The 16,217-nt window shown below is 44.5% G+C and overlaps 1 protein-coding gene across 1 annotated transcript in view; it reads left to right on the top strand.

The window, feature by feature from the left end:
* The window catches only part of si:dkey-34d22.1 (discoidin, CUB and LCCL domain-containing protein 1), a 143,058-nt gene that overhangs the window by 67,040 nt on the left and 59,801 nt on the right, over nt 1-16,217 (top strand). Inside the window, exon 4 of the mRNA XM_068011694.1 lies at nt 8,274-8,325. Within this exon, the coding sequence (XP_067867795.1) occupies nt 8,274-8,325 (52 nt within the window). The remainder of the gene's footprint in view (nt 1-8,273; nt 8,326-16,217) is intronic.

Genomic DNA, 16,217 nt, shown 5'->3' on the forward strand with positions numbered 1-16,217 from the left:
CCCAGATGAGATGTATCCCAGGCTGTTGTGTGAGGCAAGGGAGGTGATAGCAGGGGCTCTGACACAAATTTTCAGATCCTCTCTGGCTACAGGAGAGGTGCCAGAGGACTGGAGGACAGCAAATGTGGTACCATTATTCAAGAAGGGTAGCAGGGATAGACCAGGTAATTACAGGCCGGTGAGTCTTACATCAGTGGTTGGGAAACTATTGGAAAAAATTCTGAGGGACAGGATTAATCTCCACTTGGAGAGGTAGGGAATAATCAGAGATAGTCAGCATGGCTTTGTCAGGGGAGATCGTGTCTAAATAACTTGATTGAATTTTTCAAGGAGGTGACTAGATGTGTAGATGAGGGTAAAGCAGTTGATGTGGTCCTCATGGATTTCAGTAAGGCTTTTGATAAGGTCCCACATGGGAGATTGGTTAAGAAGGTAAGAGCCCATGGGATCCAGGGTAATTTGGCAAATTGGATCCAAAATTGGTTTGGTGGCAGGAAACAGAGGGTAATGGTCGAGGGTTGTTTTTGCGAGTGGAAGCCTGTGACCAGTGGTGTACCACAGGGATCGGTGCTGGGACCCTTGCTGTTTGTAGTGTACATTAATGATTTAGACATGAATATAGGAGGTATGATAAGTAAGTTCACAGATGACACAAAAATTGGTGGTGTCGTAAATAGTGAGGAGGAAAGCCTTAGATTACAGGATGATATAGATGGGCTGGTAAGATGAGCGGAGCTGTGGCAAATGGAATTTAATCCTGAAAAGTGTGAGGTGATGCATTTTGGGAGGACTCACAAGGCAAGGGAATATACAATGGATGGTAGGACCCTAGGAAGTACAGAGGGTCAGAGGGACCTTGGTGTACTTGTCCATAGATCACTGAAGGCAGCAGCAGAGGTAGATAAGGTGGTTAGGAAGGCATATGGGATACTTGCCTTTATTAGCTGAGGCATAGAATATAAGAGCAGGGAAGTTATGATGGAGCTGTGTAAAACGCTAGTTAGGCCACAGCTGGAGTACTGTGTACAGTTCTGGGCACCACGCTATAGGAAGGATGTGATTGCAATGGAGAGGGTGCAGAGGAGATTCACCAGGATGTTGCCTGGGCTGGAGCATTTCAGCTATGAAGAGAGACTAAAAAGGCTCTGGTTGTTTTCCTTAGAACAGAGCAGGATGAGGGGGGACATGATTGAGGTATACAAAATTATGAGGGCCATTGATAGGTTAGATAGGAAGAGATTTTTTCTCTTAGCAGAGGGGTCAATAACCAGGGGGCATAGATTTAAGGTAAGGGGCAGGAGGTTTAGAGGGGATTTGAGGAATAAATTTTTCACCCAGAGGGTGGTTGGAATCTGGAACACACTACCTGAAGGGGTGGTAGAGGCAGGAACCCTCACAACATTTAAGAAGCACTTAGATGAGCACTTGAAACGCCATAGCATACAAGGCTATGGGCCAAGTGCTGGAAAATGGGACTAGAATAGTTAGGTGCTTGATGGCCGGCACAGACACGATGGGCTGAAGGGCCTGTTTCTGTGCTGTATAACTCTATGACTCTATGAGGTCAGGCAGCATCTGCAGAGAGAGAAACAGAATTATCATTTCAAGTTACATCTGTTCTGACGAAGGGTCACTGACCTGAAACATTAACTCTGTTTCTCTCTCTACCGATGCTGCCAGACTTGCTGAGCATCTCCAACATTTTATGTTTTTATTCCAACATCCGCAGTGTTTTGTTTTTGTGTTCGTTGAAAATAGCTGGATATAATGTGATTTTGCAGATGAAGCAACCAAATCTGGTTGTCTCTGACTTTTTTGTAAAAGTTGTTTAAGTTCTGCAGGCATTAGTCACAAGATAGCACTGAAATTGCGAAGAGTTTCCAAGAGATTGAATATTCAGAATTGGTGGCAATAATTGTGTTTATGCAGATGACAAGAAATCTGGAAGGAAAGCTGCCGAATGTTTACTTTTAGATTTATCTCAGTTAAAAGCAAAAATGAAATAGTATTTGATATAACTTTCACTCCTCACTTCTACAGATTCTATGAAACAGCACATCTTCTTCATGTTTAATGAGTAAATTCATTTGAACCACTTTAGTGCTGAGGAATGCAGCACAAAAGCATGACTGTATTTTAGTTGCAAATCTAAAAGCCTGTGTTACTCAAGTAGATCCATCAAAATCCTGCTGTGTGTGAAGATTTGCCATTGTATATCACTAGTACAGATGAATATGTATTTCCTCACCCATCGTGTGTCTCCTGGGTCTCCCTGTCAGCTCCCTCCCCCACCCTCCCCTATTGTTGCGGAAGGAACTTTGCTTTTCAGGCACCCCGACAGAATGCATGAGAAAGGTGAAGGTTTTCTGGTAATGTCGAGACTGGAGTACAGCAAGCCATATGCCTGACACTTTGCCCAAATGCGAATACATTTAATATATTTTAATTTACGCAAGCAAGTTCCAAGTCCTAATTAGGGTGGAGGAAAACTGCATGTCAGCAACCCTTAGGGGATGCAGCCATTCATGGTGTATGGCTATGTTTGGAGGGAGTGGGATCTATTGCTTGCCCTTGTAAAGGCTGGAAGTACTTTAACTGAATGGACTGGAACTTGCTGGAGTGGCCCATTTCATGGTGTACTCCATTAGACTTTTTTTCTGTACCCTTCAGCTCAAATTTTTTGTGCCTTAACAGGCTGAAAGTACAAACGGCGCAGAAAGGGCAGTGGAGCATCTAGGACCATTGTCACATCAAATCACTGGCACAACCCAGCCATGTGACGCATCATTACTTAATGACACCCAGGATGGGCAGCAGCTTCAGCGTGTCTGTGACTGGGCTGCTTAAACTTGTGTCTACACCATGTTTAGACCACTTCTGTGCTTCCATGACAAGACTAGACCCAATACAAGGGAACAGATCAGTAACTAGAAGATCACTCATGATTCCTTTGGATGAAGCTACCATGATTAACCTTATCTATAAAAGCATCAAGGAGTTAGAAGAGATGAAGACACAGGCCTCACGATCAGGACAAGACAACATGTCATAGCACTCTGAATCCCATGCACTGAGTTTACAAATGTACTGGGAAAGCACACCATACACAAATAAATGCTTTGGTTTTGACTAAAACTTGTACAAAAAGAGTGAATGCTGTAGAGTATAAGTGAAGTGCCCCTCTTCAAATGACATGGCTTCCTTCTGGGTCTGCCATTGCCCTTGTTTTAGTTTGTCCCATTCCAGTCTCAGTAGATTTAGTGAACTTTTACAGCCTCACCCTTTAGAAACGTGAGCAGTTTTCTAACACTCAGCTGAAAAGCCCAGAAATAGTATGATTGTTTTGGCTGTAGAGATCAAGCCATTAAAATTTGAGGTTACCAGCAATACTTTCACTTTAGTAGCAGAGGATGTGAAACATGGAGCAGACTGCCAAGGCAACAAAAAATTGTTCACAATCAGTTTTTCTTTAAACTTTTATTTTTCTTTATATCAGTTATTATTTCTCACTGCCTCCAATATCAGGTAAAGGTAAACTTACATCTATTGAGACTCTGTTAAATGCCATGGATGTACACTTGAAGGCTAAAAGTGATTGCCAGTTCATTCCCCTGCCCCATTCCTTCGGCAAACTGACTTAACCTTGCATTTGCTGTGCAGTTATGCTGTGATGAGTGTCCTGCACATTGGTTCCATCAATACGATTTCCACTGGATTACAAATGAGAAAACCAATGGTGGTGGGTGGGTTATTGCTTTGCTTTAACTGGGTGCTGGCATGTAACGAGAGGGGAGATGGTGAAAGCAACCTCTCCAGTCAATGCACAGAAAAAAATTACATTTTTAAAATGTTGGGAAATGTGTGGAGATCAGTGTTTTCCATATGCAAGTGTTTGTAACATTCCTCCCTTATCTTCCTTCCCACAAAGCATTATATTAACCGTGCTCTCTTTGTGCCAAAGGTATTCAAGTGAAATTCTTAGTTGAAGTATTTTTTCTTAGTGTGGTATGAATAATATGAGAATTGTACCACAGGATGCCACCCTAATGTAATTAGTTCTTTTACATTGTCTGATGCATCAATAAATGAGATGTGTGCAGTCCAGTTGGTTGAAGATCCCAAAACAAGTTTATTACAGCTAAACTATTATACAGTAGAGCTAACTATTTACAGAACTTGCATCTAGGTGTTACAGTTACAGAGTGACTCTGGCTCTGAGTTACATGACTGCCTCCTGGCACTTAGTTCATTAGCATACTAAGACCTTAAAGGGATATCACTCTTAAAGGCAATCATACAACATCCCCCTTCTTTCCAAAGATAAGTCTTGTTTGCTAAAAGTAAAAACATATAACATTAGATAACATCAAAACTATTTACACAGGTATAGAGATTATGAACTTTACAAATACAGAAGCTCAAAAGTCCATATATTGTCTAGGTTGTTTGACAACTCTTGCTCGGGGAATTTGTGTCTCATCTGTTGTTGTTTATTCTGAAATTTCTCCCTCTCTGCATTCAGTTTCTGTTGCTCTGCCTTCAGCCTGTGAACATCACTCTGTTGCTTTTCTCAAAATGACCACCTTTGAGACCTTGTCATTCTTGGAAAGCTCCGTAACCTCATCTTGAAAAACCAACAGACAATGCTTCACCTCATTCCTTCTCTGCCTCCTTAGGGCATTGCGTGTCCTTTACCTCTCCTCATCCTCTACGTCTGAAGGCCTGGGGCTCAAGGTCAAGAACTTGTTGGGGCAGGGGTACTTAGCCTCATGGAGATACCTGTCTGTTCTGGCTCGTTGTAGTACCGGCAGTTCTCTAGACAGCAGAAGTGAAGGCGTGGCATAGTTGTGCTGTTGCTGGATTTCCAGACTGCACCGTTTGATGCTGGTCAGAGTCTGCAAGCGGGTTCCGGTCCTTGGAGATTTCCCTTTGGCAATGCTCTCATGGATAGTTATGATGTTGAGGTCCTTGCACGCTGGTAGTCCTGCCACTGCTGGTCCGCTTGTGTCTACTTGGTAGAATGTTTGTGGTTGCCTTGCCGAATTGCCATAGCTGCATTGCATTGTCAGTGTGCCACTGCAAGGGATGGGTGACCTGTTGAATGCAGATAACTTGACAGTTGTCGGTTGTATCATCGATTTCCAACAACTCCAGTACATATCTTTGAGCATTTGGACTGGTAGGATATTTGCCAATCTTGACCCTGTGTGTATGTTTGCCAGCTTTCTTTGGGCACATGATATTAATAGTGGCGAAAGCTTCCAGTTTGACTTCCTCAATATGATGCATCAGGTTCACAATGTGGAATGCCTGTTCATCATCTGGCTGAGACTTATTCTGCTCGAAGTCTTGTCTCGGGTCTATTTCGCTGTGGACTTGTGTATTGGCGTGCGTTTGTGCAGGTCTCTGGCGCTTTCCTTGCTGCTGTTGCCCTGTTTTCTGTTTGTTTGTGTTCTACTGTGACTTCTGGCTGCGTCTTTGGAGCCAGATTTCTTGCATAGGTGGGCCCTGTGTCCTTTTGCACCGCACGCCTTGCACAGGTCTTGAAAGGCAGGACAATTTCACTGTAAGTGAGAGCAATCACACTTACCACGCAGCTTGCTTGCTCTTTTCAACCTGGTTATCGTGTCGATACTATTAGCTGCACCTAGTACCTGCAAGTGCTGTTGTCCAGCTACAATGGTTTTGTATTTCCTACCATCTTCCAGCAGTGTATCAATGCTGTGACCTTTCTTTTTCCCCAAAACATCTTTCTGAAATGCTTCAATGGGTGTTGATACAATCACCAGCTCCATTATTCAGTCGGACAGCTCACCTTTTGAAATATCGCATTCGTTGCCCTTACTACAGCATCTACTGACAAACTGGTTTATTAATTCCTGTGGCTGTTGCCTGTAGGACATCAATTCCAGGAGGTGAATTCAAAAATTCACTCTCAATTGGAGCTGATCTTCTAACACTTTCCATATCTTTGTGGGATCTTTCTGGTCCTCATCAGATAAGCCTGAGGTATTGATTCTATGTAATCCTTCATTTCCAACTACTATTAGTATTTTCACAGCCTGTTTTCTGGTTCTGCAATTACTTGGTCTGTAAAGCATAACTGCATTATTTGTTTGAACAGTTGGGACTCAGGATATCAGTGGCCTTCCAGTTCATGCTATGAAATTTGGTATCCATATTTCTGCTGTTCTTTCACTTTAAAACTTGCTTTAGCACTTGTTCTATGACTCTGTACTTCTTCCCTTTAAAAAAAACTCTCTTGGTTGCTTTGATTGACAGGAGCAGGTGGTTAGCAGTGCTTGTGGGTTTATCTAGCTTCCAGCACTCTAGTCTGTCTGTTTACACAGCTGTGCAATAGGCATTTCAAGTGCTTTTTTTTCTCTGCTAGAGTTTGTTTATACAGCCATTCATTAGGCAGTTCTTCACGCTTGAGTGGTTTTTAAAAAAACTCTGGCTGAGTGAATGAAAGTTCTTTCACACTCGAGTGGTTCGAATTTTTTTCAGCTTTAGCTGCAGGCTGCATGAATAGAGGATTCCCATGCTTTTTGCTGTCGGACGCCTCCTGTAATGGCGCCAACTTCGATCAGTCTGGGGAGCCTTTGAAAACAATCCATCAGCCTGAAATAGGGATTGGGTTTTCCCTATTTATTTTCTTTTACTGAGCCTTTTTAAAAAAACTACTTTGCAAGCGCCTCAAAGCTTTTTCAATGGGGGTTCCTGGAAAATGACTCACCTGATTGCAGTGATTGATCTGCACCCTGTCATTCAGCGCTCTGTCTTCTACAACTTGAGGTAAGTGTTTTCTTCTTTTCCTGTTTGGGCCAGTATTTTTTTTTTAACTTTCTCTCTTTTCGCTATAGGAAGGTAATTTTTAAATCTGTTTACCCTGTGGCCTTCAATCTTAGATACTGTTTTCTCACCACAGGGGCCACCATGTAGTGAGTTCTTTTATGTTGTCTAATGCAACATAAATGAGATGTGTGGAGTCCAGTTGGTTGAAGATCTCAAAACAGGTTTATTACAGCTAAACTATTATATAGTACAGAGCTAACTATTTACAGAACTTGCCTCTGGGTGTTACAGTTACAGAGTGACTCTGGCTCCGAGTCACATGATTGCATCCTGGTACTTAGTCATTAGCATACTAAGATCTTAAAGGGATATCACTTTTTAAAGGCAATCATGCAACGCCTGAGGCCAGAAATCTGCAGTTGGAACTGTGGTAGAGCACAAATTGTTTCTTACTAATGGCTTAAATGCTTGGCATTGTCAGAGTTCCTGGCCACTGTTCCATGAAACTGATCTGGAACACTCCCCACTTTCACCGTACAAGTGCACTGTACACTTGTACTTTGTTGATGTAAATATGTTGGGGACTCGAGGTGCACACCATATGGGCCGAGCACCATTTGTTGTTGTCTTTAGTCAAAATCTGGCAGTTGAGAAGTGGCATTCGTAAGGTGTGTAAGATGGTACAGAAAATGTAGAAGTTGTAACAGGCCAATTCAACTCTGTGTAACTTGTTTGACAAAGACCATTTTTTGTATTATTAATGTTGGATAATGCTTGTCATTTATTTAATAAAGTAAGCCCTTGTTCCAATGTGATACAGCAGAGCTAGCCGCTACCCATATTAAAACAGTTCATTGAATCATAGGAATTGCAGAAGTACGTTTTTTCTGCCCATTTCAGCTGTGCCAGTGTTGCTTCTTCAATTTGAGCAGTTTGATCTAATCTCATTTTCCTGCCTTTCTTTCCTTTAATATTCGTTTTCAAATGCTTGTCCAATTCCCTCTGCCTCAATAGTTGCTTGTGGTAAAACCTCTGTGCTGTAATAACCCACTGCATGAAAAGAAATTCTTCCAGTCACCCCAATTGCTCTTTCAGTTGTTGGGGTATAATGAGATACCCAATTATCATGCCATACAACAAACACAATAAATGCCATAAATACACATTTTTATAAGCACCTTTCAGTCTATATCTGAAAGAGAAAATTGAATGTCTCGAGTGGAGATCCTTCAATAGAACTGCACTGTCCCACTTGGTATTTTGCTCGCTTTGTTTTTTACAGCTGCTGTGACTGAGGCGGCTGTGAATGGCGGGACTGCACGCTCCAAGTATGGCACCTAAGTTGGGAGAGCTGCAGCTGCCACCACAACTTAGGTTGGATTTTGGTGGGGGGAGGGGGGTGGCGGGAAAGAGTTGTATCACTACAAATATAAGGACCTATTCCATTTAATAACGTATCAATACTTTCCTTTGTGCAGATTTGATTTCCTGTCTGGATAAAGGGATTCATTATTCTCAGCAACATTTTACGTAAGTTGAAATCCATGTTAACTTTGTCCATCAGTGTACTTACACCTAATCTGTACTAATGCTTTGTCTTTCAACACACCATTAACATATTGTTTGCCTTTGCTCCGTGACCTTTTGGTCAGCTATGTGGCCTGGTCCAATCTACACCTTCTCCTTTGTTATCTCTTGCCCCACCCCCACCTCACTTGCTTATAATCTGTGACTTTTCTAATATTTGTCAGTTCCGATGAAGGGTCACTGACCCGAAACGTTAACTCTGCTTCTCTTTCCACAGATGCTGCCAGACCTGCTGAGTGATTCCAGCATTTCTTGTTTTTAACTTTGTCTTATATGCTGTACATGTTAAACTGAACCTTGATGTGACGTTTTGCATAGTTTTGAAAACAAAATACCAGAAGTTTTGGTGTATTGACGTAGAAAGGCAGGCTAGAAGCAGTAAAGACAATTGTCCTACAGATAAGTGGCAGCTATCAAAAAGTGGGCATGCCTCTGTTTGGGAGTTTACAGGATGACGTCTAGTGACAGGAAAGCGCATGAGCCAAAAATCCTCTTTCAGGAACATTTGCTCGCCAATTTTTTTTTTTCCCTGATGTTCCTGCTTGAATCAACAAAAACATTTGCTTTGTAAATTTTAATCTATCATGAACATTTTTTTAACTGTTAAAGTGAGGACATTTTCAAATCTATGGGGAAAGGGCCGGGGAATTGGATAGCTCTTTCAAAGAGCCAGCACAGGCATGATGGGCTGAAGGTCCTTCTTCAATGCTCTATGATTCTATGAACCTTTTCATAAGAATTCCAATTAGAATTGTAAACACTGAGTTCAAGCTCTCACTTGAAAGAAATGTAAAGTTTCTAAATGTTCTTTGTACACAGTGATTGGCATTGTAAAATGGTTATTTAATCTGATATAGGATAGATTTCTGTTACCTTTTTGCCAGATTAACACTTGGTGCAGTATCTAAAAAGTTTCTATTGTGGCTGTATCTTTTAACTGTGTACACATTGCAGATGACAGAGAAAGGAAATCTGTCTGCCAGCAAGACTTGTTAGCTGATAGATGTCTAAAGCATTTATAAATAGTAAGCATGAGCTGTATAATCTCTCATTCTGAATGCCATACTGCAACAGAATGTGATAATGTTTCTACAACCACACTTAGTTACCAAAATGTACTGAGTTTGACCTCTTCAGTTATTAGCTGCCTTCATATTTCATTTGTTTTTGCTGAGGCCTCTGACTCACTGCGAGTGCGTATTTGCCTGTCATAGGCTGACACCAATAACAGCTAAATAAACTGGAGGAAGTGTGATGGAGTCCAAGGTATCTGAAACAATTAAGTTCCCATCAAACTTTGCAACACACCCTAACATTTGGAAACTAGTGGGGATATTCAGGAGACATAAAATGCTTCCTGCACTGTGGACAGAGTCGAAAGACATAAATGACGCACTTAAAGCTCTCATACCATCATAAAGTAACAGCCATTTAATATTTGTAATTACTGTCATTGAGTCGAAATGTATCACAGGGGTGTATCGTTTATCGTATTGTGAAGAGAATAAGCATCCTTATTCATTGTATAAAGATGTATGAGATGGAGCAATGGTATCAGACTACATAAATTGTTATGCTGTTGCTTTACATTGCCAATTGAACATCACGTCAGACACAAAACTCAACTGAAATCCAATGTTCCCTCTAATTTCTCTTCGCTGCGCACAGCCCGTTTGTTGCTCGCCGTGGTCCCTTTAAGATTCCCATGCAGCCGCACAAACGTGCATCTTAAAAGAGATCTCTTCTTGTGCATGGTCTGTTTGTCCCCTTCACTGTAAATCCTGGACTGCCGCGCAGCTTAGAGGGAACATTGCTATATCCATTCTCCTTACTGTGAGCAGTACTGAATGGTTCATGTTGAATGGTGCCAGTCCAAAACAGATTCACACCCCAGCTGATTTTTCATTTTCATGCCAGTATGGCTCAAGAATGAATGGGACAGATCTTAACTGGAAGTCAAAAGAAATAAAAATCATGAGAGATGCATAACGAGCTGTCGATTCACATCACCCGTTATACACGAGTGCACAAAGTCAAAATCTAACCCAGTGCCTCATTCCTTTTGTCTTGTGTGATCTGCTGTATTTTCTACTCCAGTAAGCCTCCATCACTTGGAGGTGAACAAAAAATACACATCATTTGCAACATCTGTTATGTATCTGTTTGTAGCATATGTGTCCGTGCTCACTGAAGGGCAGTGGTAAAAATCAGCCAGCTCCCCTGACTTCATCCAAACATAATCATAATTCGATAAAATATTAAAGCACTGGGTTAGATTTCCCACACCCCCCTCCCACTAAAACGGTGCAGTGAACACAATGTCCCACACACTGCCATCATCATCCCAGGGTATATCTTGTCCCACCGACCAGCCAGACCCAGCAGAGGTGGCGGCACAGTGGTATACAGTCGGGAGGGAATTGCCCTGGGAGTCCTCAAAATCATCTCCTGGCATCAGGTCAAACATGGGCAAGGAAACCTCCTGCTGATTGCCACCTGCCACCCTCCCTCAGCTGATGAGTCAGTACTCCTCCATGTTGATTACCACTTGGAGGAAGCACTGAGGGTGGGAAGGGCGCAGAATGTATTCTGGGTGGGGGACTTCAGTGTCCATCACCAAGAGTGGCTCGGTAGCACCAGTACTGACCAGGTTGGATGAGTCCTAAAGGACATATCTGCTGGACTGGGTCTGTGGCAGGTAGTGAGGGAAACAACAAGAGGGAAAAACATACTTGACCTCGTCCTCACCAATCTGCCTGCCGCAGATCCATCTGTCCATGACAGGTAGGAGTGACCACCGCACATTTCCTTGAGGAGACGAAGTCCCACCTTCACATTGAGGATACCCTGCATCATGTTGTGTGGCACTATTACCGTGCTAAATGGGATAGATTTCAAACAGATCTAGCAATGCAAAACTGGGCATCCATGAGGCACTGTGGGCCATCAGCAGCAGCAGAATTGTACTCAACCACAATCTGTAACCTCATGGCCCGGCATATCCCCCACTCTACCATTACCATCAAGCCGGGGGACCAAACCTCGTTCAGTGAAGAGTGCAGGATGGCATGCCAGGAGCAGCTCAGGCATACCTCAAAATGAGGTGTCAACCTGGTGAAGCTACAACACAGAACTACTGGCATGCCAAACTGCATAAGCAGCATGTGATAGAGCTAAACAATCCCATAATCAATGGATCAGATCTAAGCTCTGTAGTCCTGCCACATCCAGCCGTGAATGGTGGTGGATAATTAAATAACTAACAGGAGGAGGTGGCTCCACATATATCCCCATCCTCAATGATCGGGGAGCCCAGCACATCAGTGCGAAAGATAAGGCTGAAGCATTTGCAACAAGTGCTGAGTTGATGACCCATCTCGGCCTGCTCCTGAAGTCCTCAGCATCACAGATGCCAGACTTCAGCCAATTCGATTCACGCCGCATGATATCAAGAAACAACTGAAGGCACTGGATACTGCAAAGGCGATGGGCCCTGACAATATTTTGGCAATAGTACTGAAGAACTCCCCACAGGGGATGCTGAGACCAAGTGGGCCCACATCAAAGACGCCATCTATGAGTCAGCTTTGACCACCTACGGCAAAAGTGCGAAGAGAAATGCAGACTGGTTTCAATCTCATAATGAAGAGCTGGAACCTGTCATAGCCGCTAAGCGCATTGCACTGTTGAACTACAAGAAAGCCCCCAGCGACTTAACATCCGTAGCACTTAAAGCAGCCAGAAGTACTGCACAAAGAACAGCTAGGCGTTGCGCAAACGACTACTGGCAACACCTATGCAGTCATATTCAGCTGGCCTCAGACACCGGAAACATCAGAGGAATGTATGATGGCATGAAGAGAGCTCTTGGGCCAACCATCAAGAAGATCGCCCCCCTCAAATCTAAATCAGGGGACATAATCACTGACCAACGCAAACAGATGGACCGCTGGGTTGAGCACTACCTAGAACTGTACTCCAGGGAGAATGCTGTCACTGAGACTGCCCTCAATGCAGCCCAGCCTCTACCAGTCATGGATGAGCTGGACACACAGCCAACCAAATCGGAACTCAGTGATGCCATTGATTCTCTAGCCAGCGGAAAAGCCCCTGGGAAGGACAGCATTACCCCTGAAATAATCAAGAGTGCCAAGCCTGCAATACTCTCAGCACTACATGAACTGCTATGCCTGTGCTGGGACGAGGGAGCAGTACCCCAGGACATGCGCGATGTCAATATCATCACCCTCTACAAAAACAAAGGTGACCGCGGTGACTGCAACAACTACCGTGGAATCTCCCTGCTCAGCATAGTGGGGAAAGTCTTTGCTCGAGTCGCTCTGAACAGGCTCCAGAAGCTGGCCGAGTGCGTCTACCCTGAGGCACAGTGTGGCTTTCGTGCAGAGAGATCGACCATTGACATGCTGTTCTCCCTTCGTCAGATACAGGAGAAATGCCGTGAACAACAGATGCCCCTCTACATTGCTTTCATTGATCTCACCAAAGCCTTTGACCTCGTCAGCAGACGTGGTCTCTTCAGACTACTAGAAAAGATTGGATGCCCACCAAAGCTACTAAGTATCATCACCTCATTCCATGACAATATGAAAGGCACAATTCAACATGGTGGCTCCTCATCAGAGCCCTTTCCTATCCTGAGTGGTGTGAACCAGGGCTGTGTTCTCGCACCCACACTTTTTGGGATTTTCTTCTCCCTGCTGCTTTCACATGCGTTCAAATCCTCTGAAGAAGGAATTTTCCTCCACACAAGATCAGGGGGCAGGTTGTTCAACCTTGCCCGTCTAAGAGCGAAGTCCAAAGTACGGAAAGTTCTCATCAGAGAACTCCTCTTTGCTGACGATGCTGCTTTAACATCTCACACTGAAGAGTGCCTGCAGAGTCTCATCGACAGGTTTGCGGCTGCCTGCAATGAATTTAGCCTAACCATCAGCCTCAAGAAAACGAACATCATGGGGCAGGACGTCAGAAATGCTCCATCCATCAATATTGGCGACCACGCTCTGGAAGTGGTTCAAGAGTTCACCTACCTAGGCTCAACTATCACCAGTAACCTGTCCATAGATGCAGAAATCAACAAGCGCATGGGTAAGGCTTCCACTGCTATGTCCAGACTGGCCAAGAGAGTGTGAGAAAATGGCGCACTGACACGGAACACAAAAGTCCGAGTGTATCAAGCCTGTGTCCTCAGTACCTTGCTCGACGGCGGCGAGGCCTGGACAACGTATGCCAGCCAAGAGCGACGTCTCAATTCATTCCATCTTCGCTGCCTTCGGAGAATACTTGGCATCAGGTGGCAGGACTATATCTCCAACACAGAAGTCCTTGAAGCGGCCAACACCCCCAGCTTATACACACTACTGAGTCAGCGGCGCTTGAGATGGCTTGGCCATGTGAGCCGCATGGAAGATGGCAGGATCCCCAAAGTCACATTGTACAGCGAGCTCGCCACTGGTATCAGACCCACCGGCCGTCCATGTCTCCGCTATAAAGACGTCTGCAAACGCGACATGAAATCGTGTGACATTGATCACAAGTCGTGGGAGTCAGTTGCCAGCATTCGCCAGAGCTGGCGGGCAGCCATAAAGAGAGGGCTAAATTGTTGTGAGTCGAAGAGACTTAGTAGTTGGCAGGAAAAAAGACAGAGGCGCAAGGGGAGAGCCAACTGTGCAACAGCCCCGACAAACAAATTTCTCTGCAGCACCTGTGGAAGAGCCTGTCACTCCAGAATTGGCCTTTATAGCCACTCCAGGCGCTGCTTCACAAACCACTGACCACCTCCAGGCACGTATCCATTGTCTCTCGAGATAAGGAGGCCCAAAAGAAAGAACTGAAGAACTGTGCTCCAGAATTTGCCGCTCCCCTAGCCAAGCTGTTCCAGTACAGCTACAACACTGGCATCTACCCGGCAATGTGGAAAATTGCCCAGGTATGTCCTGTACACAAAAAACAGGACAAGTCCAATCTGGACAATTACTGCCCCATCTGTCTACTCTCAATCATCAGTAAAGTGATGGAAGGTGTCATCAACAGTACCATTAAGCGGCATTTGCTTAGCAATAAGCTGCTCAGTGACACTCAGTTTGGGTTCCGCCAGGGCCACTCAGCTCCTGACCTCATTACAGCCTTGGTTCAAACATGGACAAAAGAGCTGAACTCAGAGGTGAGGGGAGAGTGACTGTCCTTGACATCAAAGCAGCATTTGACTGAGTATGGCATCAAGGAGCCCTAGCAAAACTGAAGTCAATGGGAATCAGGGGGAAAACTCTCCGCTGGTTGGAGTCATACCTAGCACAAAGGAAGATGGTTGTGGTTGTTGGAGGTCAATCATCTCAACTCCAGGACATCAATGCAGGAGTTTCTCAGGGTAGTGTCCCAAGCCCAACCATCTTCAGCTGCTTCATCAATGACCTTCCTTTAATCATAAGGTCAGAAGTGGGAATGTTCGCTGATGATTGAACAATGTTCAGCACCATTCGCGACTCCTCAGATACTGAAACATTCTGTGTAGAAATACAGCAAGACCTGGACAATATCCAGACTTGGGCTGATAAGTGGCAAGTAACATTTGCGCCACACAAGTGCCAGGCAATAACCATCTCCAACAAGAGAGAATCTAACCATCTCACCTTGACATTCAATGACGTTACATCGCTGAATCCCCCACTATCAACATCCTAGGGGTTACCATTGACCAGAAACTGAACTGGAGTAGCCATATAAATACCGTAGCTACAAGAGCAGGTCAGAGGCTAGGAATCCTGTGGCGAGTAACTCACCTCTTGACTCCCCAAAGCCTGTCCACCATCTACAAGGCACGAGTCAAGAGTATGATGGCACTTGCCTGGATGGGTGCAGCTCCAGCAACACTCAAGAAGCTCAACACCATCCAGGACAAAGCTGCCCACTTGATTCACACCCCATCTACAAACATTCACTCCCTCCACCACCGACGCACAGTGGCAGCAGTGTGTACCATCTACAAGATGCACTGCAGCAATGCACCAAGGCTCCTTTGACAGCACCTTCCAAACACGTGACCTCTACCAACTAGAAGGACAAGGGCAGCAAATGTATGGGAACACCACCACCTGCAAGTTCCCCTCCAAGTCACACATCATCCAAACTTGGAACTATATCGCCGTTCCTTCACTGTCGCTGGGTCAAAATCCTGGAACTCCCTCCCTAACAGCACTGTGGGTGTACCTACCCCACATGCACTGCAGCGGTTCAAGAAGGCAGCTCACCACCACCTTCTCAAGGGCAATTAGAGATGGGCGATAAATGCTGGCCTGGCCAGCGACACCCACATCCCATGAATGAATAAAAAAAAATTTCACCCTCTCTCATGATGAGCCATATGCATTAGAAAGTCTGAGCTTTGTGCTGACTGAGTTGATCTCCCCCTGGGCAACAATGTGGCATTACATGCATGGAATTTAGAGGACAGAAACAGACCATTTGTCCCACTGGTCTATGAAACAATTGGCCTTACCCATGAGGAAAAATCAACCAATGACAAGCCACCGATCCGCACTGGGAAAGTGTACAAATGTGAATGCTTGCTATATGGCTTGGTCAGTTATTTGTAGTTAGCTGGGTGTCTGAGATGCACGGATACACTTCACCATGTTATAAAGTCTCCAAATGAAGCAACTGGAAAATCCACACAGGGACTGCTTCTGTGTATCTAATATACCAAGTTCAGACGTGCAGTTTTCCTTCTGTCCTGTTAAGAGAGTTTGACATCCATACCCTATGCCCCCTTATCATAGCTGGATGAGAGAGCCAGTCTCCATGCATATGTTGGACACTCC

Source organism: Heterodontus francisci, chromosome 31 (assembly GCF_036365525.1).
Source record: "Heterodontus francisci isolate sHetFra1 chromosome 31, sHetFra1.hap1, whole genome shotgun sequence".
Lineage (NCBI taxonomy): Eukaryota > Metazoa > Chordata > Chondrichthyes > Heterodontiformes > Heterodontidae > Heterodontus > Heterodontus francisci.